The sequence below is a fragment of the Hippichthys cyanospilos genome, chromosome 7 (assembly GCF_059441005.1).
Source record: "Hippichthys cyanospilos isolate Australia breed blue-spotted pipefish chromosome 7, RoL_Hcya_1.0, whole genome shotgun sequence".
In the NCBI taxonomy this organism is placed as follows: domain Eukaryota; kingdom Metazoa; phylum Chordata; class Actinopteri; order Syngnathiformes; family Syngnathidae; genus Hippichthys; species Hippichthys cyanospilos.
In genome coordinates this window covers 7,256,170-7,278,153 of record NC_142375.1, presented here as the reverse complement: position 1 = coordinate 7,278,153, position 21,984 = coordinate 7,256,170, and the positions used below count along the sequence as shown (strand labels likewise).

The following is a 21,984-nucleotide window of genomic DNA, read 5'->3' as shown; positions in this document are numbered from 1 at the left end:
AATCAACGTTGTTTATACGGGTTACAGCTTAGTCTCAAACGAGATAAAGAAGTAAGTGCACCAAAGTGCCTGAAACTAAAAGAAAAATATGTCAGTTCTAATTTTATTGCAATTACACTTCACATGACAAAAACAAAGTAATTTTCCTGTGATAATCCTTTCCCCCGTTGGTGGGCAATTTTCTACCTGGAAGAAGATGGCATGTTTGTTACTGTAGTTTTCCCTGTAATTTTAACACAAATGTCCAAAAATGAAACACACACAGTCACTGTTTTGAATAACAAAAGGCCTAATTAGGCTCTAGCCATGTGTACATTTTATTCTGCATGAACTAATGCGTATTGCGCACACCTGCGCCAGCAGTAGACCTACATACAGTGCCAATGATTTACAATCTCCTGCAGGTACGATACTTCAAAACATGCAGAGTACAGAGAAACACATGCTGATTTAAAAAAAATAAATAAATAAACATCTCAGGGGTATTGAAGGTCATGTGGTTTGTGAAAAACGGGGTTTCTTATGCTGACGTCTGCTCCAAGAAAACAATTTGCCACGTTTATTTTTGGTCAGAATTATATATAATACGTACTAGCTCAGCAGTATACTGAACAGAAGTCCCTTATGTGGTGTGGTATTCAAAAACAGAACCGACAGACACACACTCACACCATGCAAATCAGAATTTCAAGGTCTCAGTCTTCAGGATTACAAGTCAGGGCATATAAAAAGCGATGGTGGATAAAGTTATATTTGAGTCTGATTGGTACTCATGCAATGTGAAGAAGGAGTGTCTTGACACTTTCACCATCTTGAGCCACAGGCAAAACTTACTTCAACAAGCTGAAGAGCTGTGTTAGTCCTTCATAAGTGCTGTCTAAGCGCCTCACTCGTTAAAGTCAACAGCGTGGATAGTTTCATTACGGATGAAGCAGCAAAAGGATAGGGCATAAAAATTAGAGAAACAATCAAACTTCTCGTCACACCCTCAAATGTTTTGGTTACAAATCACATCCAGTCGGCTCAAAATGCAAAATGAGACGTCCTGCCATGGCAAGTCTCTACTGGTGGGGTCATTTATTTATTTTTATTGCTCATTAAAGCCGGAGTACTGCATATAAGTTCAGGTACAACCTATGTTGGAATACCGCATTACAAGATGCAAACCGTCATTTCCATATGACATTGATGAACTATGGCTTACAGGTTTAACTCTTGTTTTATTTCACGGGAAAGTCAAGTCAGATGTTTTCTTTTTCGTGAATCTTGAATCTTTTTGACAACGCAGGTAATTCTCACCAGATTTGCAGCACACACACTAAGTGATGCGCCTGTGATCACATGCTGTGGGCTGCTCACAGTTGTATATCTAACATGACAACTTGGCTCGAACCATCAAGCTTTGCTTACGATTTTTAAACACATGTAAAAGCGGCAGTTCAATAATGCAGAACTCCTATTTAACTGCTCGGAAGGATTGAGAAGATGTGGCCGTGCAGTTAAGACAAATGTAGCCAAAGCGTTGAGAATCAAGGGACAGTGAGAAACTATTTATATGTCCACCGTGGTTTCCTTGCCAGGGAATGGCCATAACATGGAACCGTGCCCCAAAATAAACACGGGGCACATGTACACATTTATTAAATTAAAAAAAAAATGAATACAAACTCAAGATATATACATTTATGCAGTGATGTAAAACATGGCAACAATAAAATGGTAACCAAACATCGGTGCTATCATGGGTAAAATAGAAAGAAAAAAAAAGGGATGTACTGTGCCATAACAAAAAATCTTTTCTGTTTAAAAAAGGAACAAACCATTACATCCCTTATTCTACAAGGATGCACTTTTTAAAATGATGAGCATCAGCTGAGGACACCAGGTGGCACTAACCTGATCAGAGCACACTGTGACAAGAAGATTCTTTACTTTTCTTTCTTATGTGATTATGGACTGCAATATTGTCAATAAGTGAGCATAGTATGGCCACATGATTCATGTCTCCTTATTTGATAACAGCAGCTGTTGTCATGCTGGATCACCTGGTATCTGGATACCAGCCCCAAATCAATTTGGACGCAAAGTGTGAAAAAGGATACATTTGGCTTTAAACCACGGAACATTTCTGTATTCTGTAAATACCGAGCTGACTGAAGTGTGATAGAAGGAAGAGAGAAAAGGGAGGAAAGGGGCCAGAGAGATGGCACTTGGTAAGTGTCCAGGTTTGACTGAGTGTTTATGATGGGGGTAGTCGTGTTCTTTTCTCCTGCAGCCATGCGGGCTGTGGAATAAGTCCTCCGGACAACTGCAGGGGCATCTGCCGCACTCTGCTTATTTAGGAGTGCAACCTCAAGCAGAGAGCCAGACCGCACCGTGGTGCAAAGCTCAGTTCATTCGCACAGGGCTTGCCAATATCCTGGAAAATCAGCATTGTTGAGCGCAGCCTGAGGCATTCTAATGAGATCAAAGCAAGATGAAAAGTTTGAATCACAATGCTGAACCGTTTACTTCTCAATCTCTTCTTCACGTGTCAAAGGAAAATAAACTAAACACACAGTTTAACATGAAAGGGATCCATGAGTGATGTGATCCTTTCATTATCTAGTGTGTGGCATGAATCATGCATTAGCTAGGACGTCACAAGTTTTTATATATATATATATATATATATATATATATATATATATATATATATATATATATATATATATATATATGAACAAATGATGGAGACACCACTGTTTGAACATGAATCAATTTTATTCAACATATTGTTATCGAATACAGTGTTTTGTTTTGTTCTTGTTATGAGTAAGTTTTACTGGAGCCTAACTTCCCTTATCATAGCAAACAATGTTCAAAGCAGTTACCTTTGTATAACTCCTTGGTAGAAGTAGGATACTTGAAAATACCCATAACTGTAATTTCTCTGTGGACTACTCAAAAGTATTTACTAGTTTACAATGTCAAAATGAATGCACCGTTAAAGGTCAAAATTAAAACAAGGTTGTGGGCAAAGACTTTTACACGGTGTACATGTTCATACATATTTTGTATCACATCCGACGTAGCAACGTAGCCCTCTTTTCAAACTTAGATATCAAGATCGTACGATGGAATAAGAGACAAAATATAAACTCATACATACATTTCATCACAACAGTAGTGGAACACACACACAAAAAAACACATCTCATTAAATTGATTGTGTTTTGTTAGTTAATGTGCTTTCAGAACTAAACCTTTGAATGTAACTATGGCTGTAGTTTTAACAATTTGTATCTACATTGTGAAATTTAACCACATATCGCAAAAGACAGCAAAAACCCCCAAAACAATTATGTTGTGTTAAAAATACAGAACTCATCAAGCCTGGTATGCTAGTAGAAAATCAGTAAATTCAAGTCAAATTTCAGTAAAGTCAAAAGTCAAATTTAAAAGTAGGCCAAAGACTTTCATCTTTATAGTGTCTACCATGAAGCTTTCAAGATAAAATTATTGCATGCTATCATGTCATGTACAATTTTTGTAGTTAATAGGTGGTTAAAAAAAAGCACATGTTCATGTAAAGGCTGCCTGTTCAATCTACACTGCACAATCATTTACCACCATTCAGAATCAATTTAAAATTTACCCAAATTGATACTATAAAAATGACTTTCATCTTACTTAAAGACTATGAAACTTATAGTTAGCTTCAAAGTGAGCAGTGGTTGTCCACCTGCTGTATTTTGAATACAGATGTTCAATCACTGATTAAGGATACTAAGAACCCGCTCGTCAATTACGTTGCTATTGTATGTTACAGCAGAAGTCTACGACGTTAGCGTTAGCCACTGCTGTGAGTATGCGGGGCATTCAAAAACAGTTGGACATCACAAACTCAGAAAATCCATCAACTTGTTAATAAGTGAACAAATGTGGGTTTCAAATCGATAGCTTCTATCTTTTGTTCTATTGGTTGGAATATTAATGAACCAAACTAAGAAAAAAAACAGAATTTTGCCGTATGGATGGAAAAAAAGCTGTCATGTCTGTTTGGGTTAAATTTTTCGTGTTGATGTTTTGCGGGATTCTGCTTCTGTGGTTTTTTTGTTTACTTTTGTTTCGGTTCATGTTTTGTTTTCCTGGGGTTAGTCTAGTTGGCATGATATGTTCCACTTGTCCGCGTGTCCCCACCCCTGTGTCCATCCAATTTGTGTCCCATGACTCTTGTTCCCATCCAGCTGTTGTATGTTTCCCTAATTGGTCTTCTTGTATTTAAGTACCAGTTTTGGCTCAGTTATTTGTCAGGTTATTGTCTCCTGTCATTTTGTCCGAGTCCACCATCTCCCCTGAGTAGTTCCTACTTTCCTGTGTCCATTTCCTGCTGCCCCCAGTGAATTTGTTTCAGTTTTGACTTTTTTGTTGTTACTTTGTTTTTTTTCGGTTGAGCCTGCCTCAGATTTCATTAAACCTTTATTTGAGCCCCATCCCTCTCAGGCTCATACATTTTTTGGGGGTCCCACACTATCCTCCTCCTCACCCGCCATGCCCAGACATGACAGAAGGTACTCTGTCCTATATTGGTCGTTAAATTTTGTTTATAAAATCTAAATGGTTTTATAAGACATTTTGAATTGAACGTTTTTTTGTTTTTTTTAATCCAACACTCAAATCCATGATCTAATCCGTACTCTGATCCATTGAACCACTAACAGAAACAAAAAGAGAATAGAAAATTGCTATTAATTTCATGTAATCCTAAAGGGAAATCCTAGATAGGGACATACAGGTCTTTTTTTTTTTTTTTAAATGATCTGTCATTGGATCTTTGGAAATGTTATGTCACTATCAAAAGTACAATAGTAATATATGTACTACTTAATATATATATAGTACTTAAGAGTTGAGTGGTAGTTGAGTGGTAGTAGTGGTATTGGTCTGAGGAAAAAAAAAAGGGGGGGGGGGGATATTATGTATGTATGTATGTATACAGCTCTGTTGGAGAAAACTCTACCAGCACACTAGACCTTAACGTTACGTTTCCACCAACAAAAAGGGATGAGGAATGGACGCTGGCATCGTGTCCCAGCACAATTTTATCCTCATATCTTAGAAATCCCCATACCTGTAGAGAGAAAAATAAAACAAGATGAGTCTGAATCTTAAAAAAAAAAAAAACTGATTATTGATAAACAAGAATACCTTTTTTTTTTCTTTAGTGTAAAGTGTTTCCCAAAAATCGACGGTGTTTTTGTTGTATTAAAGTCGAATGAAATTTGAGTGATTTGCTATACAAGTTTGTTTGCTTTAATGTGCAGAAGATCTTCTTATAACGCAGTGCATACAATATTTGGACATTTTTCATTACTCATTGAGCCTGCGCCATAAAAAAAGTGTGTGTTATGACAAAAATAAACAAAACAAACAAACATTACTGTTAAATTGAATGCTATTGCTGACTAGCCGAAGCTAAATGCCATACCAGTATATTCTTTGTATTATGAGTTATATTATGAGTTTTTAATGTCAATCTCAATATATATATCACAATATAACAGCTGAAATTGTGCATTTCTTGTTCAAATATATGGACGAGAAGGAAACAAAGGCATTTCCTCTGTGTGTCTCCAGCAGCTACACACATATCAAACATGTATTGTACATTCTGATGTTCAACAATCTAACACGTTTCATTAATGTGTATGAAATATTTATTCTGTCGGCCAGGAAAAGCACGCAACGTGCACAATGGAGTTTGTTTAATTAAAAGAGAATTATAAGTGAAGTATAACTACAAGCTTTGAAAACAAATGTTTCAGTTAAGGTCAAAACTAAAGGACTAGGGACTAGAGGACTTCATTGCAGGGAAGCAAATATTAAAAATCAAACAAAGAACTACGTTTATTAAAGTCCAAAAAGCTTCATTGAAGTCATGAGTAAAGAAAATCAGTTAAACATGGACAAAGCCACCAAAAGAGAATATGCACATGGTCTGACCAGGACTGGAAAAAAAAAGGCAAGAAAGTTAACAAGACAACGAGGAACACCAGGACAAGACACAAGTGGCTGAGCGAGGTGACTGGATGACACAAAAAGTACAGGTGGAAAAATAACAAGAAAGACGAAAAATGTGGAAAACAAATTCCAATCAAAACCAAATTCAACAGAATACACATCAAGACAACATCTTATTTTGGGGTAATCTTCTTATATTCAACTCAATATTCATGAAACTCACAGCCCGACTAATTTAATGAAACGTTGACTTTGTTTGTGATGAACAAACCTTTTTGAATAATTATGACCAAAAATGTCTTTGTTTTATTGGAACTTAACACATTTTCCTGGCATCTGTTTGGAAGGTGATTTTCTACAAGCATTTTGCTGATATTTCTTTATAACAATCCTCAAAAGTATTTAGGCACACCGAATATTTTGAGTGGGCAGTTTATATGTCAATAGATAACTGTCAGCATTTTCTATTAAAAAAAAAAAAAAACACCAACAACAACCACCGTAACAATTAAGAGAGTGCAGATTTCTGCCAACGTTAGACAATACTATGTACTGTACTTTTACAATCAAACCCACTTTTACTCTTTAGTTTTCAACTTTAAATGAGACTGCATTTGTTTTAGCGTCTTACCCTTTTATTAGAGGTTTTATTTGATTTTTATATTATAGACTGCACTTTGTTTTAGCTGTAGTTGTTTGAAGTGCTCTGCAAATAAAGATGAGTTGAGATGAGATGAAGCGAGTTGAATAAAGGTCATCATTTTCAGGAAGATAATGTTCTAGTCCAGGACATTGGGTCGCATGTGCTTGGCCTAAATGTAAGACGGCTGTGTCAAATTAACTTAAAATCAGTTTACTCCTTCTTCTGCAGAGATGACTAGCATAACAACCGTTGCTGACATGATGTTTTGAACCCAATTTTTTTTTTTTAAAGTTGTGTTTTCTTTAGAACTGCTGTCTTTGCACAAAAAATTGAATACATGTTTAGCTTGTATTTATTATAATAAAATGTGACATACAAACGCAAATGAATGCGCTGTTGGATGTTGGTTAATAGTTATCGAGCTACAGTAACCTAATTTGGGCTTCAAATTTATTGAAAAGTAACTTTCACTTTCTGATTTTCTGCTACATATTCATCAATAATAGGTAATTATTTAACTAGCGTAGGCTTGATTAGTTGAGCTGACAGGGTACAATTTTGATGACATGATTTAAAGAATAAATAAATATATTTACTCTAAACAGTTACAGGGTTGCAAATCCGCACTAATGTTAGCTTTCTCTCAGAGTAGAAACTGTTTAGCTAGCTGTTCCTGCTGACCACGGGGACAAACTTACTTATGTAAATAAGAAAGAAAAAAATAAAAGATTTCTCTTATTTTGATTATATGCACAACTGAGTTGCATGAGGAGGTAGAGTGAGACATTCAAGTAAGGTTAACTATTTTACGAAAGAGAGGATTAACTTTGCTTATTACCTTTGCTCTAGCCATTCTTTTGGGAAACTGATGATGTTTCTTTACCCTCGACCTTGCTAAAAAGGTTACAGTAACAGGGTTGCATGCATGTTGTGGGGCACACATTCAAGGTTATCTACGCATCCATTTTCCTTAGCTGCTTGTCATCACAAGGGTCGCTGGCTTGCTGGTGCATACCCAGCAGTCTACGGGCAGGTGGCGGTGGTAGACCTGAGTGGTGGTTAACACTTTTTGCGTGCTTTCTTGTGATGCTATTTTTTTTCGAATGACACGAACGATATATATTTTATTGTCCAAAAAATATCCAAGACAAGAACAGGAACGCTTAGACTCTTTGTTGGATGGAGTTTGTCATGAATTTGAATTAGTTCGAAAGCGTGTTCATGACTTACTCAACATCATCAGCAGTTGGCGTGTTGTAGCTTTGGAACAGCGGCTGCATGAAAAGGCCCAGTGTTCCTACCACACACACCAGGATGAAGATCCATAAAAACAAACGGTCTATCACCATGGCTACGTACTTCCAGTCTTCGATTATCTGAAACATAACACACACAGCATTCTAATGTTTGGGGCGTTTCAGGGTGTTGATGCTGAAATGAGTGGAAAAGCTGGTGTTTTATTAATGGCTGCTGGGATCGTGAATGCACCGGCACGCCGAATGCTTATGATCCACTAAACTAACATGCAATTAAGACTCTGTAATATTTATTGAGCAAGGGAGCTTTGTGAAAGTTTTAGAATCCAAAGTTGCACATTTGAGCCACTATTTTCGTCGACAGCAATCATGCGTAAAAACTGGCGGATCTTCATTTTCATGCAGGTGCAATACACACGTATTAAGACACGGTAGCGAGAGAGGAACTCTGGTACTGCATGCGAATACTTAAGACTTTTCCAGACTTTTGCCGTCGCGTTCAATGATTGGTTAGTGGTTTCTGAACATTCTTAATCAGCGACTGAATATGACTGACAATGACTTTTGTACCTAGGGCCAACCCAAATGACTATATAAGGTTAGGAAAGGATGTGTGACCGGACTGGAAGGAGATCTGAGAAGGTCAGATTCCTGTCCGCTCTCCTCGCGAGAAAAAAAAATAGTTGTCTTTGCTTCCTGTTTGTTGTTTATTAAATATTCTAGGTTTCCTGAACCTAACAGACATGCCTAGAGGCGAAATAGTGAGTATCGGTGGATGGGGAATAATTACGGAGCTGCCAAGAACCCTAGAGCAAAAACAAGGCCAAGGTTGTAAGAAAAGTGGGATGTGCTGTGGCGATCTTCTTCACAAGACAAGCACAGTAGGAAACAAAGTAGTCTACATCAGAATAAGCGCGTTACTTTTTCGCCCTCTGCAGATAATGAAACAATGTAAAAAATGAACAAAAAACACATAAAAAGAGAAAGGTAAAATTTTACTTTCATTCTTGTGTATATTTCATTGTGTACTTTAATTTTAAAGTTGAATCAACATTTTTCAAACAATATATGTTACATCATGTACTTACCCCTTCATCATCATCTTCTGTCTTCATGTGCTCAGCAATGTATTTCACACCTTCGACCGCCTCCTCAAGGTCCGCGTCCCATTGAGAGCGCAAAGGCCTGGGGCCGTCTGAGGATCCACCACCAGCATCTGGGATGTCACCTACCCTCCAACAATATTTGTGGGCCCAGTCCGCATTCACGTAAAATGAGTCCGAATTTCTTTGAATCCCACCGAGTTTTATATTGGAGAAGCGATGCTTATCAGTTGCAGCCTGAGAAGGACTTTTTCTGGCAGTGTTCCGCTCGCCATACTTCCGCCTGAGCTTGTCACGCACATTACTCGCACCTGGACGCCTCATGAGAAGGAAAGTGGGAAGTTGTACTAAGAAGAGGCGGCTCACCCATTCAGGCATATGGTGAGTGGACGGGGACCGGTGATGGACGTTCAGGACGCACACGGTGGTCACAATGGAGAACGTGACTAGCACCATGGTGAACATTAGGTATTTGCCTAAAATGGAGGCAAAAAAAAAGTGTAACCAATGAATTTAAATATTCAAAGAATTTCCCAAACAATGCGAATGAATTGAAAGTCATTAGAGCAAACGGATGTAGGCAATAAAGACTACATTATCGCTCCGCAATATAGGTCCCTTCAATTTTCAAGCAGCCAAGCTGTGGTGTTTATATTTTATGACCTGAATTCCTAAAAGACCATTTACTTTTAAATACTTGATGACGTTTTACTACATTCACTGTTATAGTCATATTACTTTGACTGGTATTCTTCTCGTTAAATATACATTGATCATTTTTTTTTGTTTTTGAAACGTTGTTTTGATGCATAACTCTTATCACCAAAGGTACTACTCATTTTACAAAGTAAAATGTAACTTTGTCACCATTCATATTTGAGCAAATTCTAATTGATGTTATTTGAGTGTTTAGTACTAACAACAACAATTTGTGAGTTTTGTTTGCACAAAACACTCAAATATTGGGTAGGTCCTTTTTTATCTACAGTTGGGTTATTTTTAACCCAACTGTTTTTGGAATGCTCACATTTACGTAGATTTACTGACAATTTGGAGAATTCATTTTACCTAAAATGCATGTTTTGGGAGTAGATATAGAAATAGACTAAAAAAAAAAGTAGATATAGAAATAGACTACACAGAAAAAAAACAGCAGGAGAACATATAAACTACACTCAGGAAGGCTGGAGCACTGATTTGAACCCAGAACATCTACTGTGATGCGGTAACTACTCAGTCTGCATGTCATCATTTTTTCAAAAAATTTTACCGTAAATACTGTAATTCTTCATTACGAATATGAACAAAACACATTAGGATTGTTTGACGGTCATTTATTGTTAGGTTCTATCGGGGGTAAAATAAATAATAATAATAATGATTCAAAATGTTCTGGTGGCTTTTAGGAAAATATACATTCTATGAAGTCATCTTAATTTGAAATGTTCCTCTTTTAATTTGGTAGGAGCATTGTTCCATGAATATAGTCTAATCCCTATAGGTGATGGCTTCACTTCTCTAATTGTGCTCATGTGAATGAAAATTGCTAGAACTTACCAATGAGGGGCACTGCAAGGGAGGTGGGCGGTACAATCTTTGAAATAAGTAACAGGAACACGGTGAGTGCCAGCAGCACTGAGATACACAACGTCATCTTCTCGCCACAGTCCGATGGCAGGTAAAACACCAGAATGGCCAAAGAGGTAATCAGCACACATGGGATAATCATATTAATGGTATAAAACAACGGCTTCCTCTTGATAACAAAATCGTAGGTGATATCAAGGTAGGTGATGTCATTTGGGTCCTCATTTTTGCGCCCTGGGAGAGAGACGATATCCCACTCTCCGCTGGGCGTGAAGTCGTCACGGCTGGCAAAGTCACTGGTGAGAATCAGGTCAACTTCTGTGTGATCGTACGTCCAGGAGCGGAACTTGAGAGTGCAGTTCTGCTGGTCAAAAGGGAAGTTCTGCACCTCGATGGCGCAAGCCGATTTGTAGATGGCCGGTGGGAGCCAAACGATGTCCCCCGTGTTGGAGACAACAGTGTTGCAATAGAAGGACACTTCATACACTCCGTCGGCGCTGTGACCACGTGTTGGAGAGTAGAGGGTAAGGATTAGTCACACGCAAAGGTGGAACAAAAATATAATCTAGTTAATTGTTGACTTTTTATGATAATTTTGTATATTATTGTTTTCTGCAACATGCTTACCACAATATACGTATACCACACCGCTAACTCTAATTCCCTTCCCTTAATGTACGTCAAAACCAAAACAATTATTTGTTTATGCATCACTTTTCAATTCAGTACAGTTACTGTGTAATAGCGTCCTCTTCCAAAGTATGCATAGCTTTTTTTGTGCTCTAAGTTTTTTTTTTATTTTTTTTTAGGTGGGACATTTAATTTGAACTTTAGCCTTGGTTTATGCTAAACGCCTCTGCGAGTTCCGTGCCACTCCATGCGTCAAAATAACGTCATTTTGGCAACCACGCCCCTCCATGGGTCAGATTTGCCGCAATGCGTATCTTCCAGAATTTCTTTACTGCACGGAAGCACCGCGCGGCAAACATGGCGCATGAGCTCCTGCTCATGAAAAGGGAATGAAAGTTCGCCAGTACAAACACCTTCATGATTCGGCTGAAAAGGACTACTGTGACCTTAATACCGTAAACAACTCCTGGCGAGCACATACACTTTGGAGGGATCGGGAGTATCTTAAAAAAAAAGCTTGGAAGAATTTAGATCATTTGAATCCACTAGGATTCTCTGCCTCTGTTATACTGTAGAGTTGTGTTGTTTGTATGCTGTCGACTCCATTTACTGCCACCTATAGTATGGGAGCATATCAGCTGACTGCGGGGTAAAGCTGCACTGAGTATAAAGAGTTGCAAAATACGTGCAAACGAGATTCCGAATGACTTATTTCCACGCGGAGCATTCATGCATCAAGCAGATTCAGCCAGAACATGCAGGCTTTTCTTAGAAAAGCCAAAATGGAGACGCAAAGTCTGAACCTTGGAAATGTGAGGCAGACACGTGTGGCATTAAGACACCATTCTTCCCGAACCTCAAATTGAAAACAAAGATGAAACTAAAATCTTCCTGCACTCACTTGTTGTACAGTACGATGTCAGGAAGCCAGAGGAGTTTGGAGGGTATTCGAAGTTTCTTAATGCCTTCATACTTGTCTGGGTCCCATCTCAGCCTATAGTCATTCCACTCCTGTAGAAGGACGTGTTAATCAATCAAATCAAGTACATTCACTTCATAAACGATAATAACAAAAAGAGTGGAGGGGGAGTGTCATTTACCTGAGATAACCACAAATTGGTCGTCATTATCTGCTCTCTTTCATTCTGTAAAAGAATAAAAATATCACATTACAACCTTTTAAATATAAGCACTGATGTTGTAGGAGAATGTATAAAACCCCTGAAGATAGATGTTTTGTCCAAGTCTATGGAGTTTGTTAGAGGAATGTCAGATATTTAGATTCACATTACATCATTAAGGTAGAGGTGGTATTAATGTTCTGTCAATGTGTGTGTTTTTTTTTTTTTTTTGTGGGTTAGTGTCGGGATTTTCTGTTCTTTTCTGTTCTGAGTTTTTGTGGGTTTTTGTTCATGGGTTGTAATTAATGTTCCCCTCGTGTTTGTCCTCGTCAGTGCGATTGTGTCCGCCTGTCTGCATTAACCTGCTTCCCTTGTGTTGGCCAATCAGCTCCTTCTTTCAATTGTTTCTTGTCCAGGTGTTCCGTGTTGTGTCGTTTGATGTGAGTGTATTTAGTTTCCAGTTTCCTTTCTGTTCTTGTCAGGTCATTGTCTGTGTGTCTTACTGTCAAACTGTTGCTGGCAAACAATTGTTAGTCCCCATGATTTTTTTTCAGTCTTTTTCTCTTGAGTCCAGTATTTTGGTGCTCAATACATTTCGGTGTTTTCGTTTGTTACTTTGTATTCCGTTATTGACTTTGATTTCCTTTGTATTATCTTCATATTATATTGTATTATATGTTTTCTGATTGCAACCTTCCTCCCTGCATCATTGTGCTTTTTAGATATAATTTGAATGAATGCTAGCTGTTAGCTAGATGTTAGCTTATCACTCAGTGTTGAGATCGAAGGAGATAAGGAACAAAGCAACATCAAATAAAATGGCATTATCTAATAAACTAAGATCAGCAAATCGTGACTTTTTGCTGGACATAATTATTGCTGTACTGCAAGAGTTTTGAGCAAGATTCTGGATTGTTACATTTCATGACAGTTTTACTGTGGATGGTTTGCTAAACAATGATTTCTTAGTTACAGAAAGACCTATGAGCAGGAATTCCTGCCTAATTGAAACTGTAAGGCTTACAATTCTGTCCCACTGTAGCCTCCAATAAAACCAACATTAGAGTGTAAGAGTGACAATGGATATACTCACTACACTGATGAGCTGAGATAGTGACACGCGAATAGAGATGGTGACCTGTTGGCTCTTATTGACAGCCGGTCTGATCAGTTTGTTGTAGCGTTCGGGGCCTAACAAAAAATTGACCAGGCGCTCTTCAGCACTCTCTGCTCTGCTGCCTGAAGAGTTGGAATACACAGCAATCACACATTTCATACATTCAGTCTTTTTTTTTTAATGCTTTTTAATATATATAAAATATATAAGCGAATAGGAGCAAAGTGGAATACATCTTAAAGCGCTATGAAAATCTAGCTCATTTTAACAGCTAATCCTCACAAGGGTTGTGGATATGCTGGAACCTGTTTTGGAGCAATGTGTGGGGTACGCCCTGTACTGGTTGCCAGCCCACGAAGATGAACAACCATTCATAACAATGAACCTAAGGACAATTTAGAGTGTTCAATATATCATACATGTTTTTAGAACATGGGAGTACCCAAAAAAACTCATTCAGGCACAAAGAGAACAGAGGTGCAAGTGAACCCATGAACTCTGCACTTGGGCAGACTTGCTAACGAGTCTGCCACATGAACTATTATACACTTATTGTAACTTAAGTCCTAAATTGAATTTTAATATAAATGTACTTCATGATGTGCATAAAGTACATATGACAGTGACTCATATAAAAAAAAAAATACTTTTGGAGGGGAAAAGTTGACCAAGTCAGGGCTTTCAGACGCTCTGCCAAAACCATGTTTGCGGCGTGTTTATTTTACGTTGACCTTTCTTGCAGACGTATGCTGTGTTGCAATGGCAGAAATAAAGAAAGACCCCCCCACCCCCCACCACCACCACCACCACCACCACCCAAAAAAAAAATGGATAACACAGGATCATTTCAATATTTTGGTTTGCCCAATAAAAGATATAGATGCTGCAACACAATTTGTTTCACAGTAATATAACAGTCATGAAATAAAGAAAAAGTACCATTTTATATTTCAGATTGTGCAAGGTCATCTTATGAATAAAAAGCAATGTTAAAAATGTAAATTATTTTGTAAGATTATGTAAATAGCTGATGGAATTTGGGCGGCATATAAAATCTGGGCTAGTGCACCACTGGCTGTATGGTTCTGGTCCCCCCTAACGCTGTTGACCTATAACGGCCGAATAATAAGTCAATCGTGGTTAGATTACACAGACATATCAATAAATGCAAAGTTAAAAGTAGACCCACTCAACTTAAGAAAAGCATATGCGTAATGTGTAACTATCAATACAGTTGCATCCAAATGTAATCTCAAGGGTTGAAAAAACTGTCAGCATTTAAGTTGATATAAAAGCATTCGATCTGACAAATTGCGTCAGACGTGTTCATTGCAAATGTTTTGAAAGTGTCTGCCTTAAAATGACATGTTTTATACTTGTGTGCTCCTCCGCTATGTCACTGCGCACCCAAAACAACAAGCTGCAAAAATACAAGCATGGATTCCATCATTTAAATAATTGAGAGCGAGGCTTGGGGGTATCTCTGCATTGAGTACAATGCCTTACTCTGGTTTTCTGTCATGCATGATCATTGTCTGAGGAATTGCTGTTGTCAAACAGATGTCAGCTTGTGATGATTTGTGGTTTCAAGCAAAATAACTTCTTTAAGTAAAATCAACGAGAAGTTTTTGAAGGGCTGCAATTTGGTCATCCTTTTTTCAGATTGGGTATCTGCTTCCATGATTATAGGTTGAAAGGGCTATTGGTAAATTATTAAGAGCACTCATCTGCCTCTAGGTAGAGATATTTTAAGTAAATGGATACCACATACAACCAGGTCAATGCAGTTGTCTCCTGAGAAAACTGAAGAAATTTCGCACAGCCGTTTCTGTCTCACAGGACTTTTCATTAGTTTATCGAACGTCCAACAAAATTTAATATAAAAGCTGGAGGGAAACTTCTTCCTCTGCATAGACAATATTGCAGTGCAGGTTGTTTTTGCAATTATTCAGACAGACTGTGCTGAAAATGGAAACTAATAAATACATATTCTGCTATAAATACCCACAGTATGATGCAACGCATGTTGTAAAATACTTCGAATGCAGACCACAATTTCAAACATGTTGTTATTATTATTATTATTATTATTATCATTGTAGTATTACTGCTTTGTTAAATGAACACTATCCGCAATGTATCAGCTATGAAATGTGTGTGTGTGTGTGTGTGTGTATTGGTGGGGGGGGGGGGGGGGGGGGGCAGATAGATAGATAGATAGATAGATAGATAGATAGATAGATAGATAGATAGATAGATAGATAGATAGATAGATAGATAGATAGATATCCGTAGAAGTGTAAAAATAGATTTCTTTTCGAGAAATAACTCAGAAAAAATTATTGGAGCAAGTAATCCTTAACAATCACATTGAATCAAGGTGCATGCACATGTGCGGTATGAGCGAACGCACGGCTAAAACGTTGAAAAAGTCAAACAAAACGAGCAAGAAAAAAAAACTCATGTAGATAAAACAAAATGTAAAACTTACTTGTAAAACAGAGTGTAGAGAGCAGTAGAACGGCGTTGATTGTCATCCTCATCGTAGATAAAAACTTGAGGTAAAGGGAAACAATTAGTTAAAACTTAAGACAAAACAAGTATAGCTGTTTTTGTACAACTCGCTCCTACAGGCATGCGAACTTAAAATTTAGGCAGAATTCTGCAACTTTCGTCTTTTTTTTAAACAGCTTTGTCGCCAATAGATATGTCACGCTGGGAAAAAAGTGTCAGTGCTCACCTTGAAATATTAGATCCTTTCTCCTCAGGTAAATCGAAGAATAGCCAGTCTGCTGAGTATATGGGATTTGCGTTTGCCGAGGGCGCGCACGCACCTCCTCATTTGACACCTTAACTGAGGTTCACGAAGAACCCGGACGAGCTCGGCGGCAGGGGAAAAAATTGCGTGTGTTTGGGGGAGTGTGTTTAAGTGTGCGCCGAACGCGCGTGTGTGTGAATGTGTGTGTGTGGTGGTGGTGATAGGGGGGACTTTGACGTGCGCCCTGAAATGTCAGAGTCCCTTAAAAATAAATACAATAAACCATGCATGTATTTTTAAAACATTCGACACATGAACTCCCCAAGTGCAAAAGTTTGATTTTTCACAGGCCAGTTATTGTTTCACGCCCAGGGCGGTTAGAACGATGGAAACGATAGGATAAATGTACAGTCACCTTATCATTTTATTTCGTGTACATAAGTGTCCCATAAATTGAAAGTTTAAATAATAAATCGATAGATAATCGATATATTTTAACTGTAATCTACAAGGTGTGTTAGCAAAGTTCCAGGATTGGCGTCTATTTACATACATATAGGGTGAATTGAAGTAACTCTCTATTTTTGAAATGCTTATTATTTATTCATATCTTGTGATATTTTAAATATTTCTAAATCTATGCGTGGCATTATTTATGGAAATTAAGTCTATGTTCTTGTTTTCTTTTCAGATGGGTGATTGCGTTTGAAATTTGAAAGTTTACAAAAGGGGCTGGACATATGACCACACAGGAATATGCAGGAGAGCGCAGGTACAGCAATGAGTGTTGGATGACAACTCTTGATTGAGCTAATGCCAATTTGAGCAGTTCTATTTAAAGTCAACTTTTTGGGGCTTTTAATTATGTTCCATTGTTGATTTATCACCCTAAAATTACCCGCAACCTTAGAAAACGTTGAAGTGGCCAAAATGCGTGTTTCGGAGGCGCACGCAGTGGGATAACCAACATCAGTTTTAAATAATTCACCCGCGGCCGGAATTATTGTCATAAATACAGGGTTCCCACGGCAACGGGGACTGTTTTGATAAGGGGAACGCATGTTAGTGAGAGCGGTGTGTTGATGCCGTTTTGCATTTTAATGTCAGCAAAACTCTAATTTTTGACTCATTCTTCACGCTGCTGGACTAGCCTCAATCAGCCGCAAACCTTGAGAGGATGAGTGGTCAGAATGATGGATACATGTTGCGTGGCCCGCCAGCATTGAGTGACAAGGGGGCAAGGCAGCCACATGGTAAGAGATGTGGTCTCTGCAAACAAGGCATTTTACTTCCTGGCTAGAAATATCAGTACTATAAAACTCATATTTAATAAGAAATTAAGTCTCCAATGTGCCAAATGTACTACATACATGCAATTATTACACTGTGGAAAGTATAAAATGTTATGTTATAAGCCCTTTAAGCGAGCCTCCACCATTTTTGCACTTGAAAAATGGATCTCAAAAATGGCTGATTATGTTGCAGTAGGGTACAGGTGTCAAACATAGGTGTCGTCAGTCATTTCATGACATTTCTACTCTCCAACACACCTGAATCGAATGATTCATATGCAAGCTCTGTAGGAGCTTGTTAATGATCCCAATCATTCAAATTGTATGCATCGGAGAGGTAAACATTAAAAACATGAAGGTGGCCAGCCCTAGAGAACTGGAATTTGACGCCTATGCTGTGAGTAGAATGTCCAGCCACTTTTGTAGTCTCTCAAATTTCAAACAAAACCTTGTGTCTCTGAACTACAGATACATCCAGACAGTAAGCAGTAGGGGGCAAGCCTGTCGGCGTTGACCATGCCATCGTTTATCTCGGGGCAAGAAAAGAAGAACTCTCCTGAGACAGCAAAGGTCTCACGCATGACCATCTCGGCAGTCGAAACGTTGAACTTGTCTTTCGGTTCTCCGTATGCCGAGGAGAACCCATGGTAGCAGAGCCTTCTAGTCGGATCCAGTGCACGGCGGACATCAGTGTACGACGAGTATCGTCATGTTGTCATTGTACTGTGTGTCTGTTCAACTTTGGCAACGTTGCTGTCATCTGACGAAAGTGTGAGAGGTACACCAGGTTGTGGAAATGACAAAATGGCAGTAATGTCATGCACGGGGGTGTCAAACAGGCCCGCAGACTGGATCCAGCTCGCTAGATTTTGTGAAGCATTTAAAAACAACAATAACACCAAACTCAGGCTTGGTTCATGCTTGGCTCAGACACACTTTGTGGACGGTGTAGCGAGTGATGCATTTGAATTACATTCAATGTAGTTGGCGCGAAAAATGGGCTCAAATATTGGTGACGCTCAATTGTACTCAGGAACTGAGTTTGGACACCTCTACTCCCCACTGCAAGCGAGCCACATTTGTTTGCCCCTGTAAAATATTCAAGTATAAGAGGATTACCACTCACTCTAATAAGCCTTCATTTCCAATGGTGAAAGTTGACAAAACATTGTAAAAAGAACTAACGTCTTTGATAAAAATATATAAGCAAAAAACTGTTTAAATATATAAGTATATAAATATATATTAACTGGCAGCAATATTTTGAATCCTGTTTAGTTCATGACATTGCAAAAATATTGACGTTGTTTAGCTGCATTTAAAGTTTACTCAAGAAACCTTGTACTTTCATAAAGATGCAGTGCATGGACACTGTAGTGATTCATGTTCACCACCAGGTGGCCATAAGACCCTCATGAGATAAGTCTATACGTTACAGTCATACAATACGATACAATACTGTAACTTGTAAAGTACACATTTATTACTGCAGTGTTACTAGCCCAGTGGTGTTTGCTCAACGAGCAAACAGAAAATCATCTTTCTGTAGCTGAACCCTGGTGGTACATGGCTGAAGTCGGCTGGTATAAACATAAACTCACTTCTGACACTGACACTTCTGAACTGGACTGATTGATGGGGAATGAAATAATAAACATGTGATTACCGATGGCTGAAAATGACAGACAAGTAAGCATTTTGATTTATTTTTTTAATAATGTTTGCAAATTATAGTTGCCTATAAGAAAATGGGCGTTTGTTTTATAACATGTTAGATAAGCAGGTCATGCACCTATTGGTAGCTTTAAAAATAAATATACCGGGTTTTTTTAAAAGATAAGTTTCATTTCCCACATTTATGTCCATCTCCGATAAAAATCAGCAGTTTTAGATTTTTCTAGCTGAAGAGAAAAAAAAACATTGAGGCAGGAGCAACAAAACCCATCTGGGGTCAGCAAAAAGATGCAATTAAGCAACATCCTGAAACTTAACAACCTTGAAAGATTTTGGTTTCCCGCAGAGTCCTTATGATCTTCTGTGTCCGTTTTCTCGCATCCTATTTGGAGCTGCTCCCTGGCCGAGGGGGTCCTGGGTTCCCTTTGCCCTCAGCGCCTTTGACCACGCTGAGTGGCTTGTGTAAGGATGAGCTCGCCTTGTGGGTCACATCATGTTCAATCTTATTCCTGATGGCAATTTCCAGACCCTTTTGGGATGACAGAAAAATTGCTAAAATCAATATTTAATTCATCAATAGACTTAATAAAACTGTACAAAAGGCAAGGCAAAATCAGAACGTTAAGATGCAATTCTGCGTCTTAGTGAGCAAGTCTAGGAAGTTGCATATTCACAAAAAACAAAAAAAATCATAACTTGTATTTTCATGTAGTAATTAATCTTTTCCGTCCCCACAGTGCATCGCAGCTTTTTAAGTATTGACAGTATGCAGGCAAGTTTGAATATAGTGAAGAATGCAGCACTGCGCTTTACTCAAAGAGCGAAGAGGAACATTTTTCCAAGCAAGCGCCACATTTTCACATTTTAATATTGCTTGATTCAACAGAGCAGCGGCAGTATATTCCAGCGAATATTACTGTGTTTTGTATGTGTTGTTGCACCTTGTGTGTTAAAGTAGCGTCTGCTTGTCAATTTGCAATTACTATACTGCATGCCAATTTCCCTTAAATCCAGGGTGTCAAAAACTTTTGCAAAGAAGGCCATATTTGGGTGAAGTGAAAATGTGAGGCTTGATTGACAGTTTGCCTGGCTATTAGCGTCCAAGCTGTAGGAAACCTTCATCGGGCGTCTCTCCACAATATAGCCTTTTTATTGTTTAATGAAAAAAGAAAAGCATCAAACACGAGAAAGATTGAAAGATGAAGCGCGAAGTAGCGAGGGAATGCCGTATGTGTGTGTTTGTGTGTGTACCCTTTCTTAGGTGAAAAGTCTTACCTTCTTGAGCTTCTGCTGTTGAATGACTTGAGCCTTCTTGGGTGCAATGATCCTCCCTTTGAGGAGAGAAATGGAGAAATATTTCTTTCTTTCACTGTGCTCAGCATATTTGTATAGCACTTGAACCATATCGCAATAGTACATGGAAACGCGTCCATAACCGTAAAAGAGCGCAAGATGGATGTGTGGGTATTGGAATTCGGCCGTCGAATCGGCAAATGCAGTACGCAGTCGTATTTCTATACATATCGTTTCCCAAACACCGTGAATTAATCAAGATTATTTAGCTTTTTAATGTTTAGGAGAACATCTGTATGGACGGGGAAAAAAAAGACTTAAAAAAAAAGGGCAGACACACGTGTACTTCGCATGGCGCTGCTACTCAGCCACAAATTGTTTCACATTTTGTCTCTCGTGTCAGTTGCTAATTGATAAAATAGGATATTCATACCTCCTTTCTTTGGACCCTTCTGTTTGTTCTGTTGTTTTTTCGCGGCTCCAGGACGTTGAGCTTTAAACTTCTGTGAACCTTGCGCCATTTTGACTAACCGGAAGATAAACCCTAAAGCGCTTCTTGTGTCATTATGCACGTCGTCTTACTTTTCTAAGCAGCGCCATCTATTGGTTGAATTCATATCGTGCAACTATGACACAAACAAATGATTTCACTGTGAATTTATTTTTAAATGTGAAAAGACTGTAACATATTGCATTGTAGCCATATACATATTGTAATAAAACAGTCATGAACTACTTCCACATAACTAAAAAAAAAGTGGTTTTCAAAATCAACAATAGGCTCTCTGAAGTAAATCATTCCCATGGAACAGGTGACATTACATCATGCTAAACTGTGTAGCATCCCATAAGGGCAGTTTGTTGGAGCTTATTTTTTGTAAAAACAGTTTACCTTTTATTGGGCTATAAAACCCAACATCACACCTAAACCTAAGCTAAATGAGAAAAACTGAGTATTGCAACACATTTTGTCACTATTTACAATGATTGAAAAGATGTAGAGTATATGTATCTGTATTGTCCTGAAGTTCTTTTGATCCACCGTGTGAGTGTGCATGTTACGTCCTTGTGTCCATACTTGTCAAAGTGTATAGGCCGTGAGGTAGTGTACATAGTGTAGCAGAGCTTTCCAGTAAACAGAAGCAAAGGCCTTTAATCAGTTCAGTTAATATTATGAATAAAAGGCTGCACTGGAAATCATTGTGGTGTACGCAAATGATTCAGGATGCTTATATATCTTTAAGAACCGAAGGGTACTTGGGGGGTAGAATAGATTATTTGACAAACATTAAGTTGCGACGTTGCTACATACTGTATGTCTGAGTTTGTACTGTACATACAACACACAAGTAAACAGGTGCTTGTGTGCCAGTAATTGGCATCATAATGGAACAAATAGAATTTTCAAATAATGAACACAGGGATTGTGATTGAAGCACATAAAATACGGCCAAAATCACTTGATGGAACCCAAAAAGTATAAATAATGACCTCTGAGCCCTGTTGA

At 38.2% G+C, this 21,984-nt stretch overlaps 2 protein-coding genes across 2 annotated transcripts; both read right to left on the bottom strand.

Annotated features, from left to right (window-relative positions):
* Positions 1–2,744: 2,744 nt before the first annotated feature.
* Positions 2,745–16,336, bottom strand: LOC148420867 (neuronal acetylcholine receptor subunit beta-2-like). Its single transcript, XM_088419405.1, has 9 exons — positions 16,201–16,336; positions 15,952–16,015; positions 13,437–13,582; positions 12,323–12,367; positions 12,124–12,233; positions 10,563–11,089; positions 8,991–9,481; positions 7,877–8,022; positions 2,745–5,113 (listed from the first exon to the last, which is right to left on the bottom strand). The coding sequence occupies exons 2-9, from the start codon at positions 16,001–16,003 to the stop codon at positions 5,098–5,100; spliced, it is 1,533 nt and encodes a 510-aa protein (XP_088275531.1). The 5' UTR covers positions 16,004–16,015; positions 16,201–16,336; the 3' UTR covers positions 2,745–5,097.
* A 2,635-nt stretch (positions 16,337–18,971) lies between these two features.
* On the bottom strand, positions 18,972–21,050 carry c7h19orf53 (chromosome 7 C19orf53 homolog). Its single transcript, XM_088420129.1, has 3 exons — positions 20,911–21,050; positions 20,460–20,515; positions 18,972–19,713 (listed from the first exon to the last, which is right to left on the bottom strand). Exons 1-3 carry the CDS (start codon positions 20,996–20,998, stop codon positions 19,567–19,569), a joined length of 291 nt encoding a protein of 96 aa, XP_088276255.1. The 5' UTR covers positions 20,999–21,050; the 3' UTR covers positions 18,972–19,566.
* Between the last annotated feature and the right edge of the window lie 934 nt (positions 21,051–21,984).